This window comes from Plectropomus leopardus, chromosome 20 (genome assembly GCF_026936395.1).
Source record: "Plectropomus leopardus strain MGB_pleo_1.0 chromosome 20, ASM2693639v1, whole genome shotgun sequence".
In the NCBI taxonomy this organism is placed as follows: domain Eukaryota; kingdom Metazoa; phylum Chordata; class Actinopteri; order Perciformes; family Serranidae; genus Plectropomus; species Plectropomus leopardus.
Window position 1 is genome coordinate 10,037,111 of NC_142195.1, and position 19,231 is coordinate 10,056,341.

The 19,231-nt window shown below is 39.1% G+C and overlaps 1 protein-coding gene across 2 annotated transcripts in view; it reads left to right on the plus strand.

The window, feature by feature from the left end:
* The first annotated feature begins 1,790 nt into the window (after window positions 1–1,790).
* The window catches only part of LOC121959941 (lysosome membrane protein 2-like), a 30,634-nt gene continuing 13,193 nt past the window's right edge, over window positions 1,791–19,231 (plus strand). For both annotated transcript variants that reach the window (XM_042509496.2, XM_042509497.2), the window contains exons 1-6: window positions 1,791–2,268; window positions 13,013–13,170; window positions 15,711–15,858; window positions 16,035–16,226; window positions 16,873–16,964; window positions 17,633–17,752. In XM_042509496.2, the coding sequence (XP_042365430.1) occupies window positions 2,146–2,268; window positions 13,013–13,170; window positions 15,711–15,858; window positions 16,035–16,226; window positions 16,873–16,964; window positions 17,633–17,752 (833 nt within the window). In that variant the 5' untranslated portion in view covers window positions 1,791–2,145. The remainder of the gene's footprint in view (window positions 2,269–13,012; window positions 13,171–15,710; window positions 15,859–16,034; window positions 16,227–16,872; window positions 16,965–17,632; window positions 17,753–19,231) is intronic.

The window sequence follows — 19,231 nt, forward strand, 5'->3', positions numbered from 1 at the left end:
CACTTTTGGTTATGTTACTTTTTACATCAAAAGAAGATATGCCTACTGTTACAATGCAGTACTATAGGTCTCTTACTTATCTAACCAGCTACATCAAGTATCTTAAATCACCTCGTCATTGACAAACATTAAAATTAAAATGCTCATAAATGTGTTTCTTTCTGATGAAAACAAAATGATATAATATTTTATAGAATACAACACTTTCAAATGACCCATTCTGCCCTATGAGAACTTTCATACCTTATGTACATTTTGCTGATAATGGTCCTTTTACTTAAGTAACATTTTGGATTCAGGACTTTGGCTTGTAATATATTTTTGGACTATAGTATTCCTACTTTTACTTAAAGGACACACACAATGATCATTTGTAAATCAGTTAGTCATGAAGTGTTACCTTGAATTCATAAAGATGACTTTTTTTTCACATGCCTCTGCGGAAAATACAAACAGTAATTTATTGTTTGAAAGGTGGTCCCCTAATCTATCAGTAAATCAACAGCAATTTACATGAAGGCATGTGAGAAAAACAAAGGTTTTCACCACAGATTTAAGGTAACACAGTGTGACTAATTGATTTATCCTGCAAATGGTCATTTTGTGGGTGGAGTATTCCTTTAGGCCATGTTCTGCCCACCCCTTCCCCCACTGTCACCTGCAGTGGGGGAATGTAACTAAGGTAATTTATTCACTATACTTACTACTATACACTGTACTTAAGAGTGAGTTTGAAATACTTGTACTCTATATGAGCATTTTCTTTTGCTTTATAATTCTATTCAACTACATTTCAGAGGGACATATTGTACTTTTTACTTCACTACATTTATCAAACAGCTTTAGGTACTTGATAAAATAAGATATTTGGATAAAAGTCACGAGAAGAGTTTATAAAATATGATGTTTTGGTATTAATTTAATTAACCAACGGTTTGTAGAAGTACATCTGCATCAATTAGTTGATTAAATCCATCGATTCAGTAATAATTGCGAACTATTTTGATAAAACAGTCTTTTTCTATTTTTTTTTAAAATAAAGTCTTTTTTTGTTTTAAGTTTTTTATAAATTTGAGTTTTGGAGTGTTTTTTTTTCTAATTTATTTTTTCTAGTATGTTTTTTTTAAAAAGAAAGAACTTTGAGAGGTTTTTTTTTTCGAGGTATCCTTCTTGTCCTTCCTATTAAAATAAAAAAAAGAGTTTAAAAGTTTTTAATGTACATTTTCTTTGGAAAGATTTTTCTGCATTATATACTTTTACTTTAATACTTTATGTACATTTTCCAGATTATACCTAATGATTACTTTTACTTAAGCACCATATTCAGAGCAGGGCTTTTTTTTTTCCTGTAATAGTGTAATTCCACACTGTAGTAATGGTATCCTACATTTACTAATGTAAAGGATCTATCCTATATAACCTACTTCTTCCACCACTGGTCACTTGGGTAACTGCCCACAGGAAAATAATAATAATAATAATAACAGTTACTCAAAGATTACGTTTCTGTGACTCCATGTATGCACTCACAGTTACAACATAGTAATACTGTAGTTTATGGTAAGTGAACAGTGTTAGAGCTCTGTCCTGTGGGGTTGTAAGGCCGTGAGATCACACATGATTCGTGTGCTTGTCCTTGAAGCAGCACTGCTGCAGGCGGGGGTCGCAAACACTCACGCGCACATTCACCTCCCCCGCGGGGGCACAAACTGCTACGACCAATCAGCGTTGTCCTCGCGCAGAGGGAGTGACAAACTTTACAGCCCGCTACAAATACTCCGTGGCACACTTTTTTTTTTATTGAGTGCGCCTTTGGAGCTCTAGAATAGACAGATTCAGGGCACCTCGTGGCTGCCATAGTGAACCGCTTCATTATAAACCAAACAGGCTTCCCTTCAGCTCTGTGTAACTTGGAAACTCGCGAGGACAAACTAAACATCTTCAACCGTTACTTAGTTGCTCGTCGACTTGAGAGGACAACCCCAAGGCATGATTTGAGCTCTTATTATCACAGCTTGGATAGTCAGGAAAACTTTGTACGAGTTTTGTCGGAGAGCTAGTTTAATTTAAGGGATATTTACGCTTTCATTCAAACTCAAGAAGGGTCTCGGGCGCAACTTTCTGTGTTTGTTGGCACCTGCAATCATGACACGAAGATCATGCGCGATCTACGCGGTTGGGATCATCTGTGCTATCCTGCTGATCTCTGGGATTGGTTTAATCTTGGGTCAAGTTTTCCGCAGGTTTATACACAACCGCCTCAAAAAGGTAAAAAAAAAAACCAAAACAACACACACACACTTTTCATCCTCAGAACTCTATAAAGCACGTTATTATTTCATGAATGTTTTGTGCTCTGACTGCACTGCTGTGTAGTCTACAGTGCAAGTAGAGTGTGTTGGAGATCGTAGAAAACATTGTGATGGGATTAAACTGTGTTCTGAACCCAATTACAAACCCTCCACTGTTTGCAAACTCATTAGAGTACAGATTGATGGGATCACACCAACAACTGGTCTCACAACTCAGCTGTAATATGATTAAAATATGCAAACTTTGACAACAATTCAGCAGCTGACCAAACTTTAGTGTGCAATCCGCTTGTTTTGTTATTATCATGTGTTGTGGTTGCTCTTATCACTGGAGTCTGTTTTGATGACTTGCATCTGTTAACATGGACAGTGATGGGTTGTGTGTTGCCTCTCAGAAGGAGTGGCTCTAATAAGCAGCTCAAGCTCCTTGAGGTGGAGGAGGATGGGTGATTATGGGTTCAGTGGCCTGCACCGTGCAATCAGCACTTTCTCTTCCCCACAGTTAGATTAGAATCAGTCAAAGTTCCTGTTAGCATGCCCTGTGTTTGCTTTTCTCCAAAACACTTCACATGAGGTCTTGGTCAAAAGGCATATTTTACAGTTTATAGGAAGGAAGAGCTGGCTCAGTAATGCTTTTTCTTGGGTTGGAGTTTTCAGCATGTCACAAGAAAATGCTGAGTCTGTTGCTTAGAGCAAATTAGCACATAACAACAAAATGAGTGAAATCATACTGGTCACACATTACTCAATGGAGCTGCTTCATTCACTAACCCTCACTCAGAAAGATTCCTAACGCCCATGTAGAGTATTAATACAATAGAAGAAGCACAGCATGAGCAACTCTGAAGAATTGCACAGTAATTGTGAGATGCAAAAAACTTGTTGCTGTTGATAGCAGGTCTGATTTCTGTAAATGTCTTGTTAAGTCTGACCAATACTTCATAAAACCAAACATATTCAGTTAAAAGTTATATCAATCTCTGAACAGTGTCACAGGCAGAGCTCTACATTACTTTTTTTCCCATCTCACTAATATTGGCTGCCTTATTGTTGTCAGCCATGTTAGTTTTAGCTCAGTCAAACATTTCAAAGTTGTTGATCCTTCCAAATAAATATTCCTCGCTGGATTCCTTTCTCCTCTCTTCGCTGAAAAAAAAAAAATTGGATTCTTTTTTATCAACGATGTCAGCTATTGTAGCCCTACTGACAGTTTCTGCAAGTGAAAGTTGTCTGTATGTGACTGTGAGAAAAAAACAGTTTTTTGTTTTTTTTTAAAAAAGGCATTTCTGTCACACACACTGTGTTCCTTTATTATTTATCCTATTGGTACATGTCAGTTTTTTTAGGCACAATTGCAAGTGCATTGCTTGCACTGTAGAGCCCTGCCAGGGGCCAACGTAGGCCGGCGTGCAAGTTAGCAACGCCATGGTTCCCGTTTTAAAAAGGCTGTGGGATTTTTCCATTGGATTTTGGACTAAAGCTCAGTGGCAATCGAACATCTATAGTACTTACACATTTTGTTAAGCAAGATCATCTTCTCAAATTAGCAGCATATTTAGGCTTTTTTAAGCCTAATTGCAATGTCCAGAGGCTATAAATGAACCACACTATGGTTTCATGATCACAGTAGCTATGTCCATTATTTATACAGTCCAGGGAGTCACTTTTGGAGCCAAGCTTTTTGGCACTTCCACACTGGCTTCATTTTTTTAGCCCTGGACATGTCGTGTATGAAACAGAGTGTCTTTGGTAAATGGTGTCTTGCCTATTGCTTATTTAAAGGTTTTTCTTTACAAATATATGTGTTGACAAAGAGAAGCTGTTATCTTCCTCCGCTTGTTTTCCTAAGTTGTAATCCGTTGACTTCCTTTCCGAGGAGCAGCATTGGCTGATGATGAAAGAGGTTTGGTATCTCTGCAGATTGTTTAAAGATGCTTCAGATGATGGACCAGAAGAGTTTGAAGACACTGAAGTACAGTTTTCTCAGTTGTGGTATTCAACTTTGCAGCTGCATCATGTTTGGTTTATGGGAAGAAGTATGAGACCATCACTGATGTTTACAGCTGAAAGGAATAGATTTTTAACCTGACATGAACATCAATATCATCCTGCCCTTGATATCGTGCTGCACACGTCTTAATATATTAGCAAATGGCAATTGTTGGGCTTCTGGTGAGCTGTTGGAAATTTTTAACGTTGCCCAACCCTATTCCCCACACTCTCCACTCTGTTTAGCTCAACATGTTTAATGCAGCAGAGATCTTAGATGTTTGATATTCCATCCCAGAGGTGGAGAAGTCAATGGACCTCAAATACAAACACTCCCATTATCAAGCTTTAACCACAAACATCTGCTGTAGTTCTGTTTTTTTGCCACAATGAAAGTATTTTATCAGCACCAGTAAACATGCTGTGGACCATTCAGTTGCCTTCAGACAGTAACTCTTTTAGAGTTACTGGCTTTCCAGTGTTTCATAGTGTTGGTCAGTGAAGCTCAGAGCGCTCCCAGAAGGTTCATTTTACATTGATAACAATGCAGACATGAAAATACTGTTGGCCCACATTCAGTATTATCCAGTGGCACACCTTCATCCTTATTTTCATATCAAACCTGCCTTTCCATAACAGGTATCAGATGGCTTTTATTAAAGAGTAGAATTGGCTTAGAGGTCACGAGACATATTCAGATGTCTCATGCTGAAAGTTGCTAACAATGTGGAAAATTGTAATTTAAGTAAAATTACATTTTAAACACTTTTATAGAAGTTTCCAAGGTAAATGGCTGCAGGAAGTGGGAGTTATCATAGATATAGTTTGATACTATTTTGCTTGATATAGACATATCACATGTTAAATAAATCCTCAACATAATTAACCCTTTAACACCTGACTCGACATCTGCTTTTAATGCTTTGTCCAGATGCCTTTCACAAGCATCCAAACCTTTGAAACCTGAGTAAACTGGTTTGGTTTGTTTTATTTTGAAAACATAGGGAAAAAAGGCAATGGGCAAGTTGGTAAGGCATGTTCCGTAAATTGTTTAAAAAAAAAAAAAAAAAGGTAAGAGTGAACAACAAAATAATTTGTAAATTAGATTGGGGATATGATATAATATGATCAAATAAATTGGGAAAAAAGTCTAGAGAATTATATTTATAAATCTTATCATTATTTAGTTAAAGTTATGTTACAGGAAAAAAAAAACCTTGTTGAGCCACCTGAACACCCGTGGTGGTGCCCAATCAGAGATCAGTCGAGGACCCTCAGTCGACTGACATTGCTTAAAGTGGAGCAGTCCTTTTTTGTGCATTGCACTTCTGGGAATGTTCTGCCCCCCGCCAAGATTTTGCTGAAGAGTGAGTGCTCTTGACTTTCATGCTACTCTTTGATACATGGAGATGCAGGCATGCGGGCAGTGGCATGGAGGAGGAGAGACCTTTTGCTTTGAATTAGTGAAATTGCAGCTCAAAGCAACTTAATACAATAGTCTCTGGCTTTTGTTTTATATCTCAAGTCAGAAAAAAATGTTGTTGCTCATAAACGACCCGTTGTTAGAGCAGTTAGCTTGTTTATTATCTGACATGAATGCCGCTTTCACACGAAACGTCCCTCTTAGCCCCGTTCAAACTTTAAAACTTTGTATAGAAAACAACACGAGTAGTTAAATATTTGTATTGAATAGCCAAATCTGATTCGACTGGCATAATTCAGAGTCAGGTTAAGCCCCATAGTTTTTCATTGATTCTTTCCTTAGCAGCAGGTTGTGACTAAGAGATCAGATCAGATCAGTAGATAAGAAGAGCAGCTTCTGCGAGTGAATGCAAACTTTAAAACCCAGCAAAAGGAACGGTTAAGTTTGCTCTGCAGTCCGAGAGTGTTGCGCAATGAATAGCCAAATGGTACATTCAGTATATATAAATAGCATTTCTAATGAGCGGTCCAGCTCCAAAAATAGAAAATCTCAGCAGATATTTTAATTGTGGTGGGCTGCTGTAAATAAATGCATGTTTGGGAAAGCCTGCATGACGTCACTAAAGATAACGTGAATTAAACTTCTAAACATTTCCTCATCCATCAAAGTGATTTCATCCCCATCACTGACAGTTTAGTCTTGTTTAACCATTACTGACACATTCAATATTTACTTTTAGGCTTGTCAGTTACAATGATAACTTATACTGTTTGCTCCAAACTCTTCAGCCATAAGACTGGTGAGGCTTTACAAGTTTTTTAGGCAAAGTAGTGCTTCATGAAGTGGTTTATGAAGATACTTTTATGGACCTGTGTAACAACTGCTGCCTCTCCAGCACAAAGCAAAATCATTCAGGGGTGTAACCAGGTCATAAAATGACTTAGGTTAAGAGACTCAGGGACTGATGCTGGGTTGGTGAATTAGTCTGGGTTTTTATTCACCAAAACTTGACTATGGTACAACCATTATCTCCTAAATTACTTTATTCAGATGTGTTACAGTTTGTACTTTAAAGTGGTATAGCAGAGGGAATTTTTAACACTAGAGCTCCATTTTTTTGCCTGGTCTGGTGTTAATAAGGGGTCGACCGATTTGCCTTTTTTTTTGAGTGTCGATTCTGATACTGATTATTAGTAATCAAGAAGACTGCTAACAAAAATTTTGACAGTAAAAATGAAAAACTTGACAAAACAACCTTTAGGCATCTCAGGGTTTACTTGGGTGGTGTGAAAGAGAACTTTGTAACGCTGTCTTTATAAAAAGAGCAACAACTTCCACATTCTCTGCAAAAATCTGTCTTTTGTGGTATTGCTATGTGTTATTACCTCAGCAATTGCAACTCTAAAAATGCCAGTTGTGTGTGTGTGTGTGTGTGCGGGGGGAGTGTTACTCTGCTGCTGTGTTAAGTTTCTGAGAAGTTGGTCTATTTCAGCCCTTCAAATGAACTCAGAGTGATGTGTCAGAATTTATTGCGCATATGTGAGTACTCTAGAAGAACTCAGACCCCTTCAACAAATATACCTAAAACATGGCTTTATAGTGACAACATTAAAGAAATGTGCAAAATGTAACTCCAGTAAAACTCATTAAGTTCACAGATTAAACTGTTGCATTTTGCTAGCCAAATTTTGCCCACAAATACAGCATGCTAATGTCAACTAATCTTCCATCTGCATTTGTCTGGTGTATGAAACACTGTATTGTATATACTTAAAAATACGTCACGTAATATGTCCTGTACTCATACAACTGAAGTTTAATATACAAGTGTAGTAACTACAATTAGACCAACAGCAGAACTTTACTGGGTGTTTTTGCAGCTTCATGGTTTTGGATTGTGTTGGTTAGCGATGTCAGTAATTTCAGCCATCAATAGCTGTTTCACATTTGACACACAGATCTGCTCACTGAGGAGAACAGTGCCAGTCTTTGTTTGTCCTTGACACGACAGCCCTCAGTGTTGATATGCTATTATTCATGACGTGTAACTAATCAGGTAGTGCTGTGGGTGGGAGCGAGGCAACACATTGGAGACTGCCAACGAAAGAGAGGCGGCTGCATCAGAGCCAAAGCAGAGCATTTTCCAGTTACCCTGTTTTATTGGATATTGGATAAAAAAAACAAAATGATAGTGATAATGGTAAAAATGCTGAATATCATGTCCAATAATCAGTAGATCTTTAGTGCCACTGCTTGTTCAATGTAAGTTTTGAGTTTGTGTGTAAGGGTCTATTTACCAGGTGATAATACATGCTGGCATTAACCCAGAGCAGTAACAGTTGACCTTACAGAGTCGCAGTAAACCGAACAGAAGGTGAGGTATGCAATTTCAGGCCATTGCTGCAGCGGCCACTTTGACCTGTCACCCTGGGATGACATTCACAGACAAGCAAAAACATTTTTTTTCTTGTTCAGGGCGTGGAAAGTTTGACTGAGTTGCAAACTAGATACTGTAAACTGTTTGTTATTGACCTGAACAATAAACTTGCCTGGACAGACATTATATATGCACTGTATAAAAGAGGAAAGAGCAGATTTGGAGTGCAGAGGCCACTCCTAATGACATTTTTTAACACTGTGGAGACATCAGCCATCTTCTATGAAGTGGTCTGCTGGGGCAGCAGCATCTCGACAGCTAATTGACTCCCCAATTTATGGAACATTTCAGCTGCTGTTCTTTTTTGAGTTAGCTGCTAACTGCTGCTGGCTGCCTTTTAAATTTACTTCTGGTGGGTCGCACACATGACACATCATCAAAATGTCACACCTGTCACTTCCTGCTGACTGTCTCTTTTACATAGATGTGGATTCAACGTTGTTACTATCTCCACTGCCAGGTTAAAGGCAAGATAAATCTGACATCTTTTCCGCGATGAGCGATGCACCATGTTGGATATTTTGCCGATATGCTGATAAAAAAAACAACTAATTTGGCCTGTTAACGACATCGATATATCTACTTTTTTCCCCACCTTTTAGTGATCATCAGGTCTCTTCTGTAGTGGAATTAACATCATATTATGCATACTCTTATTGTGATGGCCCACCAGCAGATGGATACATAAAATACAATGCTTTTCGGTGTGTGTAATATTCATTCATTGTGCAAAATAAGAAAAAGGTTGATGTTTTATACATGTTCACTTTGTCAATAAACAGTATATTGGTTTATGATATCACCAGTAATCAGCATGTTGGACAATTCACATATTTCATTTTAAAGCCAATATCTGCAGATACCGATGACGTGCAAATATGAATGTGCATCCCTATCAGCAGTTGTAGTTTTTATATAGAATAGCGAAGTGTGAAGAAGAGATACTGCAGGTCCTTCCTTCCTGCTGCTTCCAGTAGACAACACTTACCAAAACTAATAATCATCACTCGTGTGCATTATCAGTATGTACTAAACTGTGGCATATCTATCTCATTCACAATAATGTGAATTCAGCCATTTAGTCTGTCTATTATATCATACTTTTTTAAAACCTGTTTCCTTATTTTTTCTATTTTGCTTTTTGGTTTTGCGGATGCTTCTTGTTTTGCAGTATACTGCTATAACAATGCATATTGCCCCTGCTGTGGGACAAATAAAGCTTTATTTAATCTTTAACATGAACGCTGCTTTTAGTGTCTACACGTTTTGGTCTCATTAGTTGACGTATTCATCTTTAGATAGCTGAGACAGAGAAACGGATACATTACCCAGGGATTGATTACGCAAGGTAGTTTCTGCAGCTTGAGAGTAGTAATTACATGAACAGGCAGACGTATATGTATGTAAAAGAATCTTAACTCTGTAAAATATGCGTGGGTGTGACACATATGCACAGGGCTCACATGCAGACACGCATGGTTTCTCTACTTGCTTGGCAGAATGATTTATGTTAGCAGTATCACATTACCCCCTAACCTCAGTTGCATCAGTGTGAAGGATTTCATTTCATGGATACCCTCCCACCAGTAGACTGTCTTTGTGTGGTAAGCCTCTTTCACACTGCTAGGTTTATTGGGAAACCGGCTGGGCTGGCAGCCCCTCCATGTGAGTCAAGCGAGGTCAGTATGCAATGACCTGCTGATGAGGTGATGGTGAAAAACGACTTGTCTCTGAATAGGAATTTGCTAATTTTACATGGACTAGACTAGAGTGAGCAGCTAGTGTTCACTTGCTGGTAGTCTGCTGGGTTTCCCTCAGAGTCTTAGCTTTGACACGCTCACATTTTAACTGTACTATCACTTCTAGAAGGTGAAGTGCTCCCACAAAAAGACAGATGAGTTGGAGTTTTACCAGTATTGAAATAAAATGTGGTTTATCTTGACAGTGCTACTGGAGAAAAGGCCATGAGGTCACTAATATCCCCCTGGAAACATATACATACATATACAGCATATCCACACCAAACGTCTGTGGCATGTGGCCGACCATGACTGCAAAACAAATAGTCATCAAAAATCATGTTAATCATGCCCTAGGGACAATCTTACCAGAATCTATTGAAGTCATCACCAGCGGCTATTATGATATCTGGCTCTGGACCTAGGCCCCAAAAACTTTTCATATTACTTCAAGTTAATGCCAAGATTAAGAGTCTATAGTGATGCTAGCTGTGAGGCTGCGCTGAGGCACAGCAGTTCTTTGAGCTAAATGCTAATGTCAGCATGCTAACATGCTCAAAATAACAGTGTTGACATGCTGATGTTCAGTAGGTATAATGTTTAACATGTTCACCGGTAAACGTGTTAGCATGCTAGCATTTGTTAATCAGCACAAAACAGCGTAAAAAAAAAAAAAGTGTTACAATGTCCGCAAAACATTGATCACAACATACAAGTAAAAAAGAGAATCACACCTCAGTGAACCATTGATTTTTCACGTGGGGTTGTACAAGGGTTTGGAATGATTTAACTGTCAACACACCCCGACCTCAACAAGACAGCTTCATTGTTCCTCCTCATATATTTGATGGAATCACAGGAACATAACCATCAGACGCAGAAGGATACCGAGAGCATAATATGTAGACGTGGAAGTCCACTGCAAAGTGACAACAAGTGATGAGTTAAGATGATAACCAGACGGTGTGTGATATCCTCTTGGAAACTGATGCGACATGAAGGTCACCCTATATTATTTTCACTGGCCTGTACAATAGCTAGCAGTATGCAAGTTGAGCTGGTGCCCAGTCTTCTAAATCTTATCCTCAATGAATACGGATGTTTACATTGGCTAGCTAGCAGAAGTCAATAGAGGGAGAGTTTAATGACTGATGAGTGACTTGCAGCCACACGTCATCACCATCCAACACCATCCACAAAAAGCACAATAAAAGACTTGCTAAATAAACATAAGAGCACAAATTTAGCGGAGCTGACATAGAGGCAACTGGAAACACATTACCTTTGGATCAACATAATTCACTCTCTTAAGAGGGCAACACGATGGTGTTGTGGTTAGCACTGTTGCCTCACAGCAAGAGGGTCCCTGGTTTGATCCCGGGTTGGAACGAGCTTCGGTCTGTAGGCGTTGGCCCTTCTGTGCAGAGTTTGCATGTTCTCCCCATGCCTGCATGGGTTTTCTCCAGGGTCTCCGGCTCCACATTTCAAAGACATGTAGGTCAGGTTGATTGGTGACTCCAAATTGCCCTTAGGTGTGACTGTGAGCATGAAAGGTTGTCTGTCTATATGTGTCGGCCCTGTGATAGTCTGGCGCCCACGGAGATTGGCTCCAGCCCCCCCGCGACCCTTGCAAGGACAAGCGGTTACAGACAATGAATGAATGTTCTTTAAAATCTTTGCAGCAATAGAACTGCCTTCCTGTGATTCCAAACCAGGGATCTGCCAATGTAGCCACTTAGCCACATTTGGTGTCCACGGGGAGTTCTGTTCAATTACAAACTAAATGGACCTTAATATGATTTTGATGGATTCAGTAACAGCAAGACCCGACTACAGTTCAGCTGGTAAAGCTTTGTTAAGTGTAGCCTACTGAGATGAGCCCATTTGGAGTATGCAAACCTTGTACACCATGGCTGGAGGATTTGATGAATAGCTTCTCGCTGTGCCCAGTGTTGTGCACGTCTATGTATTTGCCTGCCTTTGACATCAAAGCACTAGCAGTAAGTGTATTTGTGTATTCACCTGCTACATGTGTTTTCAAAAAGGGAGTGGTGTAAGAGTTTCTGTGGTAAGCACTGAGATAAGAGGGTTTCTCTGTTCCTGTTTTCCATGTGATATTTTATGTAGCATGCAGGGAGGGGTACCATAAAAAGCATGAAAGCATAAAGGATGAAAAGACGATAAAGAAAGCCCATGCTCTCCCTTCCTCAATCTAAGGTGACAGCTTTATTGTCCTTGGCTACTCAGCTAAACTTTTGTCTCTGAACAAGGGACCCCAAATGAGGAGGGGGCCTGCACTCTGGTGAAATAATGGGACTCGTTGACATGTTCAGCTCTTTTGGGCTTATTTCATACCAAAGTCCTGCTTTTAATTTTAATACAAAGCTGACACAATTAGGCCAAAGTGAGATTTCCTCTTGATGTGTTGTCAAAAGAAATACTAATCCTCTCGCCCCCTTCCTTCTTCCCTCACTCCCAGTGTTTTCCAATTCCTTAAAAGATTCCTGCCGTGAATCGGGTTTTCCTTGTCCAGAGGCAATAACATCTGCTGTGAGAATTTTCTGTCATACTGTGAAATGAAACGGGAATGTAAAAAATTCTGCCTGTCGTGCACTTGCAGCGCCACATAAGGCTGAGTCCTGAGGAATGTAGCTCAGATCATTAAGATCGCGGTCCTGCGCAACAAGTGGGCATCCAGCTCCCTGCATCACATGACGTGTCTCTCCCCCAGTGCCTGTTGTCAATGGCAACGGCTGACAATGGAGCTGGGGAGGGGTCACCCCAATACCATTCATGTGTGAAGCCAATGCTGTTGTATGATGCTCAGACAGCAGCTCCCCTACACGAACCCCCCAAGGATGTTTTTGTTCTTGGGGCTGTTTTTACTGTGAACAGACTGTGGAAAGATTCGAAACACATGTTTGCTGTTGCAAAAGTTTTTGCACTTTTTTCCAGCTAATGCATAACCAGTTCAAAGCCACATCAACAACTGCCACACATGTCCTTTTTTCAGCATTAATCAGAAGTTTTGCTTTTCACAACCAAATGCATGTGTTCGAATGGACACAGGATCAAATATTTTAACCGAGATACGCACTTCTTGTCTCAACAGGAGATTGTTTTGGTGGAGGGCAGCCGTGTGTTTGAGTCATGGAAAACCCCTCCCCCTCCTGTCTTCATGGAGTATTTCTTCTTCAATGTGACCAATTTGGATGCTTTTCTCAAAGGGGCCAAGCCAGAGGTCGAGCAAGTTGGGCCCTACACGTACAGGTAGGAGACAAAAGCACATTAATGCACACATAAGTGCACAGGCTGACATGTTGTCAGATATTTGACGTTGTTGTTGACTTGCACATATTATGTCCAACTCCAGATACTACTATGCTTCATTTGTCTTTACTTTGTTGAATGTACTCCGTACAAAAATGTAAATGCTACACTTTAGTTTTTTTGCTCCCATTTTTCACAGGTGTAAGTTAAACCTCTAAGACTTTTTTATGAACTCAATAGATTTATTTCTCTCAAATTTTGGTCGAAAATTTGTTCAAATCTGTGTTAGTGAGCACTAATACATTCATGACAGGTGTGGAATATCAAGATGCTGAGTAAACATCATCATTGTTACACAGTTGTTCCTTGCGATGGTCACAATAAAAAGCCACTCTTAAATGTGATTTTTTAAATTATATTTTGGGCTTTTTTTTGCCTGTATTGGATAGGACACCTGTAGCATGAAAGGAGGAGATGGTACAGATTTTGCAAACAATGAGTCAGCATTCCACTGACATGCTGACCGCAGGAATGTCCACCACAGCTGTTTCCTGTGATCTGATTATTTCTTTCACTTCCACTAGACATCTCCAATGTTGTCTCCATGAGTTTGGCAGTACATCTAACCAGCCTCAAACAGACAAGTCAGTAACAATGACAAACTGCTGTCAGGTCAAGACCCTGGAGAGGACCACAAGCATGCAAATGAGCTTCCCTGAGACAGTTTCTAAAGCTTTGTGCAGAAAGTCTTCAGGTGTGTAAAACCATTGCTGCATCAGCTGGTCTCAGATGATCTTGCAGGTGAAGATGCAGGATGTGGAGGTGCTGAGCTTATGTTGTTCCATGTGGTCATGAGGCAGGTTGGATGTACTGCCAAAATTCAAGAAAACAACATTAAAGACATCTTAAGGTGGTGAAATGAAATTCACAGTCAACAACTCTGGTGGACATTGCCACAAAAAACTTTCAACATCTGAGGCATCGTGTTGCATGATCAAATTGCACATTTTAAAGTGGCCTTTCATGGTGACCTACCAGGGCACACTTCTGTAGTAATCATGCTATTTAATCCACACCTGTCAGGTGGATGGATTATCTTGGAAAATGGAAAGTTCTCACTAACTTGGAATACTGCAACCAAACTTTAACGGATTTGCATCTGTTGAGTGCATATTAAAAGTCTCACTTCTTTGACATAAACCTGTGAAAAATGAAACAGAAAAAAGAAAAGTGTTAAAGTGTTACAGTTTTGTTTAGAATAAAAGCAATAGAAAAGCTTGGAATGGAAACCTTAAAAACATTCAATGTAGAAAAAAAGGGTTGCCAAATCTGTGTTTTGACACAATTTCTTCCTGTTTTAGGGGCTAAATTCAAGCGTGATTCAGAGACCACACATGTAAAATCTATGTAAACCAGACTGTGTTGCTGTTTATGTTTATAGAGTTTATTGACTTTGTGGGCTCATGCGCTGCATTTTCTCTTGTCTCAATATTTAGACTTCATCAGTCACACCGCACACTGCAAAATTTGGATTTGCAGAATAGAAAATGGTTGCCTCTTGCAGTGCTGTTGAATTGTAGCTGTTATTTGCTCAGCACCTATGTAAACTGAAAAAGGGACATCAGCCTCTGCTTCTCTGCTTCCTCTCTAGTGGTCTTTTTAGTCACTCTTATTTTAATTACATATTAAACAGCATGAAAGAAAAATCCAGGTGGGTTAGCTGTAAGGATCAGGTAGTGGTATATACAGTATGTTTTACATTTTGTCCTGTCCGCCATGTGAGAAACATTAGTCATTTTGAATCACTTCTAATGCAGCTACAGAAACCCTTAAATAAATATCAAGGGTCACTGCTGAATCACCAAAAAGGGCCACGGCGCATGTCTAAATAACCCTCCCGTACCTCCAGACCTATGTTAAACTGTTCATGTTACCACATCTCAAACGGATGTCATGTTGACAGGAAGCAGCTCTGTGATGAAATAGACATGTTAACCTCAATGTATGTGCAGTGTTCAAGTCAAATAGCTATATCACTTTTCTTTGCTGTTTCACACGCCTTTCATAAGTATATAAACCCCTTTAACCTGTGGAAAACTAGTGTGATTCCTTTCAAAAACATTTGAAAAGAGCAATGAGAAACTTCAGAAATTTTCCGCAGATTGCAAGAAGTTAGTAGATTTAGAAAATTCTATTTAAAAGAACCTATGAAAAACTACCAGGGAAAACAGCTAGGGGAAAGTTATTACTGTCATAATTGCATATTTAAAATTATGTCAATTATTGTAATTGTTAAGCACTTTTTTAGTCTTGTTGGCCTTTCTTTATTTTTTATTTTTCTTTTATTTTTATTTGACTGATGTTTAAATTTTTCTTTTTACCTTGTTTTTCCCTAATTTCTTGTTTCATTTTGTCGCTCATCGCTTTCTTCCCATATTTTTGAAAGAATTGAGGCAAATTTGTTCAGGTTTCAAAGGGTTTTGTAGCTCACTTTAATTTAAAAGGCTTCATTTAAACATGAGTTTTTTATGTTTGCTCAGGGAGTACAGGTACAAGGACAATGTCAGCATGGTGGACGATGACAAGATGGTGTCTGCATACAACACCAAAAGCTTTGTGTTCCTGAGGGAGAAGTCTGTGGGTGACCCAGCTGTGGATAACATCACTACAGTCAACATCCCTGCTTGGGTGAGTCACAAACTAAAGGTTTCAGAAAAATAGAGCAAAGTGGACATCCAAGTGGGGGGAAAGTGGAGCATGTGCTCTTTCACTTTCTTCTGCACTTTGTTTCCTCAGTCCCACCTCATCCTGCTTTGTTTTCCATCTCTTCTCCACTCTGCCTCACTCCCACTTCCTGTCTGCAGGCTGTCATGAACAAGGTGAAAGGGAGTTTCTTTAAGGCCACTATGGTGTCCATCTGGATGAACTCATTGGGGAGCGGTCTCTTCACTACTCGCACTGTGGATGAATTGCTATGGGGCTACGAAGACCCCCTCCTGGCCCGCATCGCCTCCACCAGTCCTGATGTGGAGAAAGATTTTGGCCTCATGTACAAGGCATGTACAGGTCTACAAATAATACAAACTGATGAACCTCAGCTTGATTTTGTTCATGGCTTACGGAAAGGAAGATTTGTCAATTTGTTTTTGATTAACCCTTTGAAACTTGAGCAAACTGGCTTGATTTCTTTCAAAAATGTAGGAAGAAGGAAATGAAGAACGAAACAAGAAATGAACGAGAAATTAGTAAAAAGTACGAGAAAATGACCCGATTTTTTTTTTTATTACAAAAAAGAGGAAAAAAAACAAAAAAAGGAATTGACCTGCAAAAAGTGCCTAAAAATTAAAATAATTGTGTAACGTAATTTAAAATATGCAGTTTTGATAATTAGCACCAAAATATAGTTATTCCCTAGCATTTTTCTTTTTTTAAATAATTTTCAGAATTTACTGATTTATTTAAATATGTGAAACATTTCCTACCAAGTTGCTTATTGCCTTTTTCTCTGTCTTTTTGAAAGAAATCACACTAATTTGCTCAGGGTTTAAAGGTTCAAATACTTGTGAAAGGCGTCTCAAAGCAGCACAAAAAATGTAGAGTCGCTCCAGGTTTCAAAGGGTTAATTACTCACTGAAATCCAGTGTGCTGTTGTTTTTTCTGTTAAAAATGTTTATTTTTTTAAGACTTTTTTTTTCTTTTTAGAAAAATGGAAGCAATGATGGGGAATTTATCTTTCACACCGGGAGGCAGAACTACTTGGATTATGGCCGTGTTGAAACATGGAAAGGCCAAAGGTACCGCTGTTGCAGTCTCACATAAACACACTCCCAATCCAAAGGCTGTGTGACCTTTGGATTAAAAACGTTTCTCAAATCTACTGGTTTTTGCATAAGTAAGTGCTGTCTGGTTGTGTCTCTGTGTGTCTGGCTTGCTCCCCACAGTACAGAGCACAGGACAGGACATCCTGTACCTCCAAATGCCTCAATGGCTTTTTTCTGACCTCGCTTATTCCACTTTATTGCCTCAGTACGGGGGCTCTTAATACACTTCTTGCTCCTGGGAAACCTCTCTTATCAACTGTGACTTTCAGATAAATCATGCTTGATCATCAAAACGTTTTCTTGTAATTTACTGTCACTGAAGTGGATATGATAATAGTGTTGACATTGAAAGGAGGGTTTCTGAAAAACAGCATATCGAGCCAAAAAAAAAAAAACAACAAAATGTTTTCGTTCTCTGTTAGTCCCAGAAAAATAGTAGAGCTTTTGTGAAGGCAGGCTGCCTGAGTCCAAACATTTTTTGGTCACTTTACAGGCAGTATTCATTTCTTATTTAATCAGCCCCCAAAGAGACACCATATGTATGATCATTCTAAGTTTTTTTTAGTAGTGTAAATGTTTTCTTGATGCAATTTTAAAAAATATATGTAAAATGTTCTTGTTTGTGACTGTGTGTTTTGCAGCTCGTTGACCTTCTGGAACTCAAACCAAAGCAACAGCATCAATGGATCAGATGGAAGTGCTTTCCATCCCCTGCTGGACAAGAATGAGCGCCTTTATGTCTTCACTCCAGATCTCTGCAGGTACAGTTTAACATCACAGTGCCGTCCTGCAGCCTACTGCTGCCGACTGGGCCACAGACTTCTAAATTATCTTCACTACAAGGGATGGGCATCCTTAAAATTTTTACAGTACTACTACTCTTATTGATACTGCTGATGGTTCCGGTACTTTAATGGTTACTTTAACTCTTATTGGTACTCTTATTGATTATTTTTTTTATTTATTTTTTTAGTGGAGAACAGAATTAACATTGCTTTATTTTCTATATATGTAGGCACCATATATAAATTAAAATTCTGCAATAACATTGTTTAACAAATCACTATTATACACTGTAACGTACCTGAGGTGGATGGTGTAACAGGAGATGAACTGCTGACTAGATGGTAGAAAAAAAATGCATTTCTCCACCTGTATGTGTTTGCATTATCGGGAAATGTTTTCCAAAATTGCTTGTGTTCCCGCCCTTACTTGCAAAAAAGTTGTTGCCCTCGTGGCAACGTACAGTGTCAGCATCACCTCTTGACTGAACCAGATTTTGGAGCGTTTTGCCCTCTCCGCCAGTGTCACCTAGAGCAGGGCTCCTATGTGTGTGAGACACTCACACACATACACTAGCAGCATGCTGCAAGGCTGAGTTCGCCTCTGGAGTGAAAAGCAAAAAATGCATCATAGACGAATGTCTTAATCTTATTGCAAATTAGAAACAGAGTTAATAAGATAAAAACTGTCAAAGATAATGTTTAAGTAATCTAAATGAACAAGAAATATATTTTCTTAATTTCACCAACACTGACAGCAGAACCATTAATGTTAGAGCTTATTAGTACTATGGACTATAATAATTCAGCCCACGGGCCTTATCAACCATTCAAAATATATTTATAAAGAAGCATAGTTAGCTGAAGTATGCATGGCCCTAAACTCTTCTTGTTAGATATGAGGACAGTATTCATCTGTCTCAAGAACAAAAATAAACTTTTGACACTTGGTCCTACATCAGTCAAGTAATCCAGCTGCAACAGGGATTTTATATCCTCCATATGTCCCTCTGGATCCCAGTGTCCCACCAATGTTATTTTACCTGTTGATGGTGTGGTTATGATAAACCAGTGTCTATTTCTGGTGCATGGTCTTGCCTCATTAAGTTGGACTCAACTCACCTTACAGCAGGACGCAGGCTTTCATATGTGGTATGGAAATAATGTTCCCAGGCCTGGGATCCCACAGATTGTTATCATAACATCCTGATCACTTACAAACTGCACCACAGGTGACGTCTGTTTTTCTCCGCCTTTACCGTGTGTGCCTTTTGAAAGACTAACATGGTAGTTTCCAGGAAACACTTAATGTAGGGGCTTACATGGAGAGGAATGTTGGTCTGGAGGGTAATGGGCATGTAAGGTGGGAGAGTGAGGAGGGGGAAGGAAAACTATGGGAGTGTGATCGAGAAAACTCTGAGAAAAAAAAACTTAAAGCATTTTATGGTTCTTGTCAGC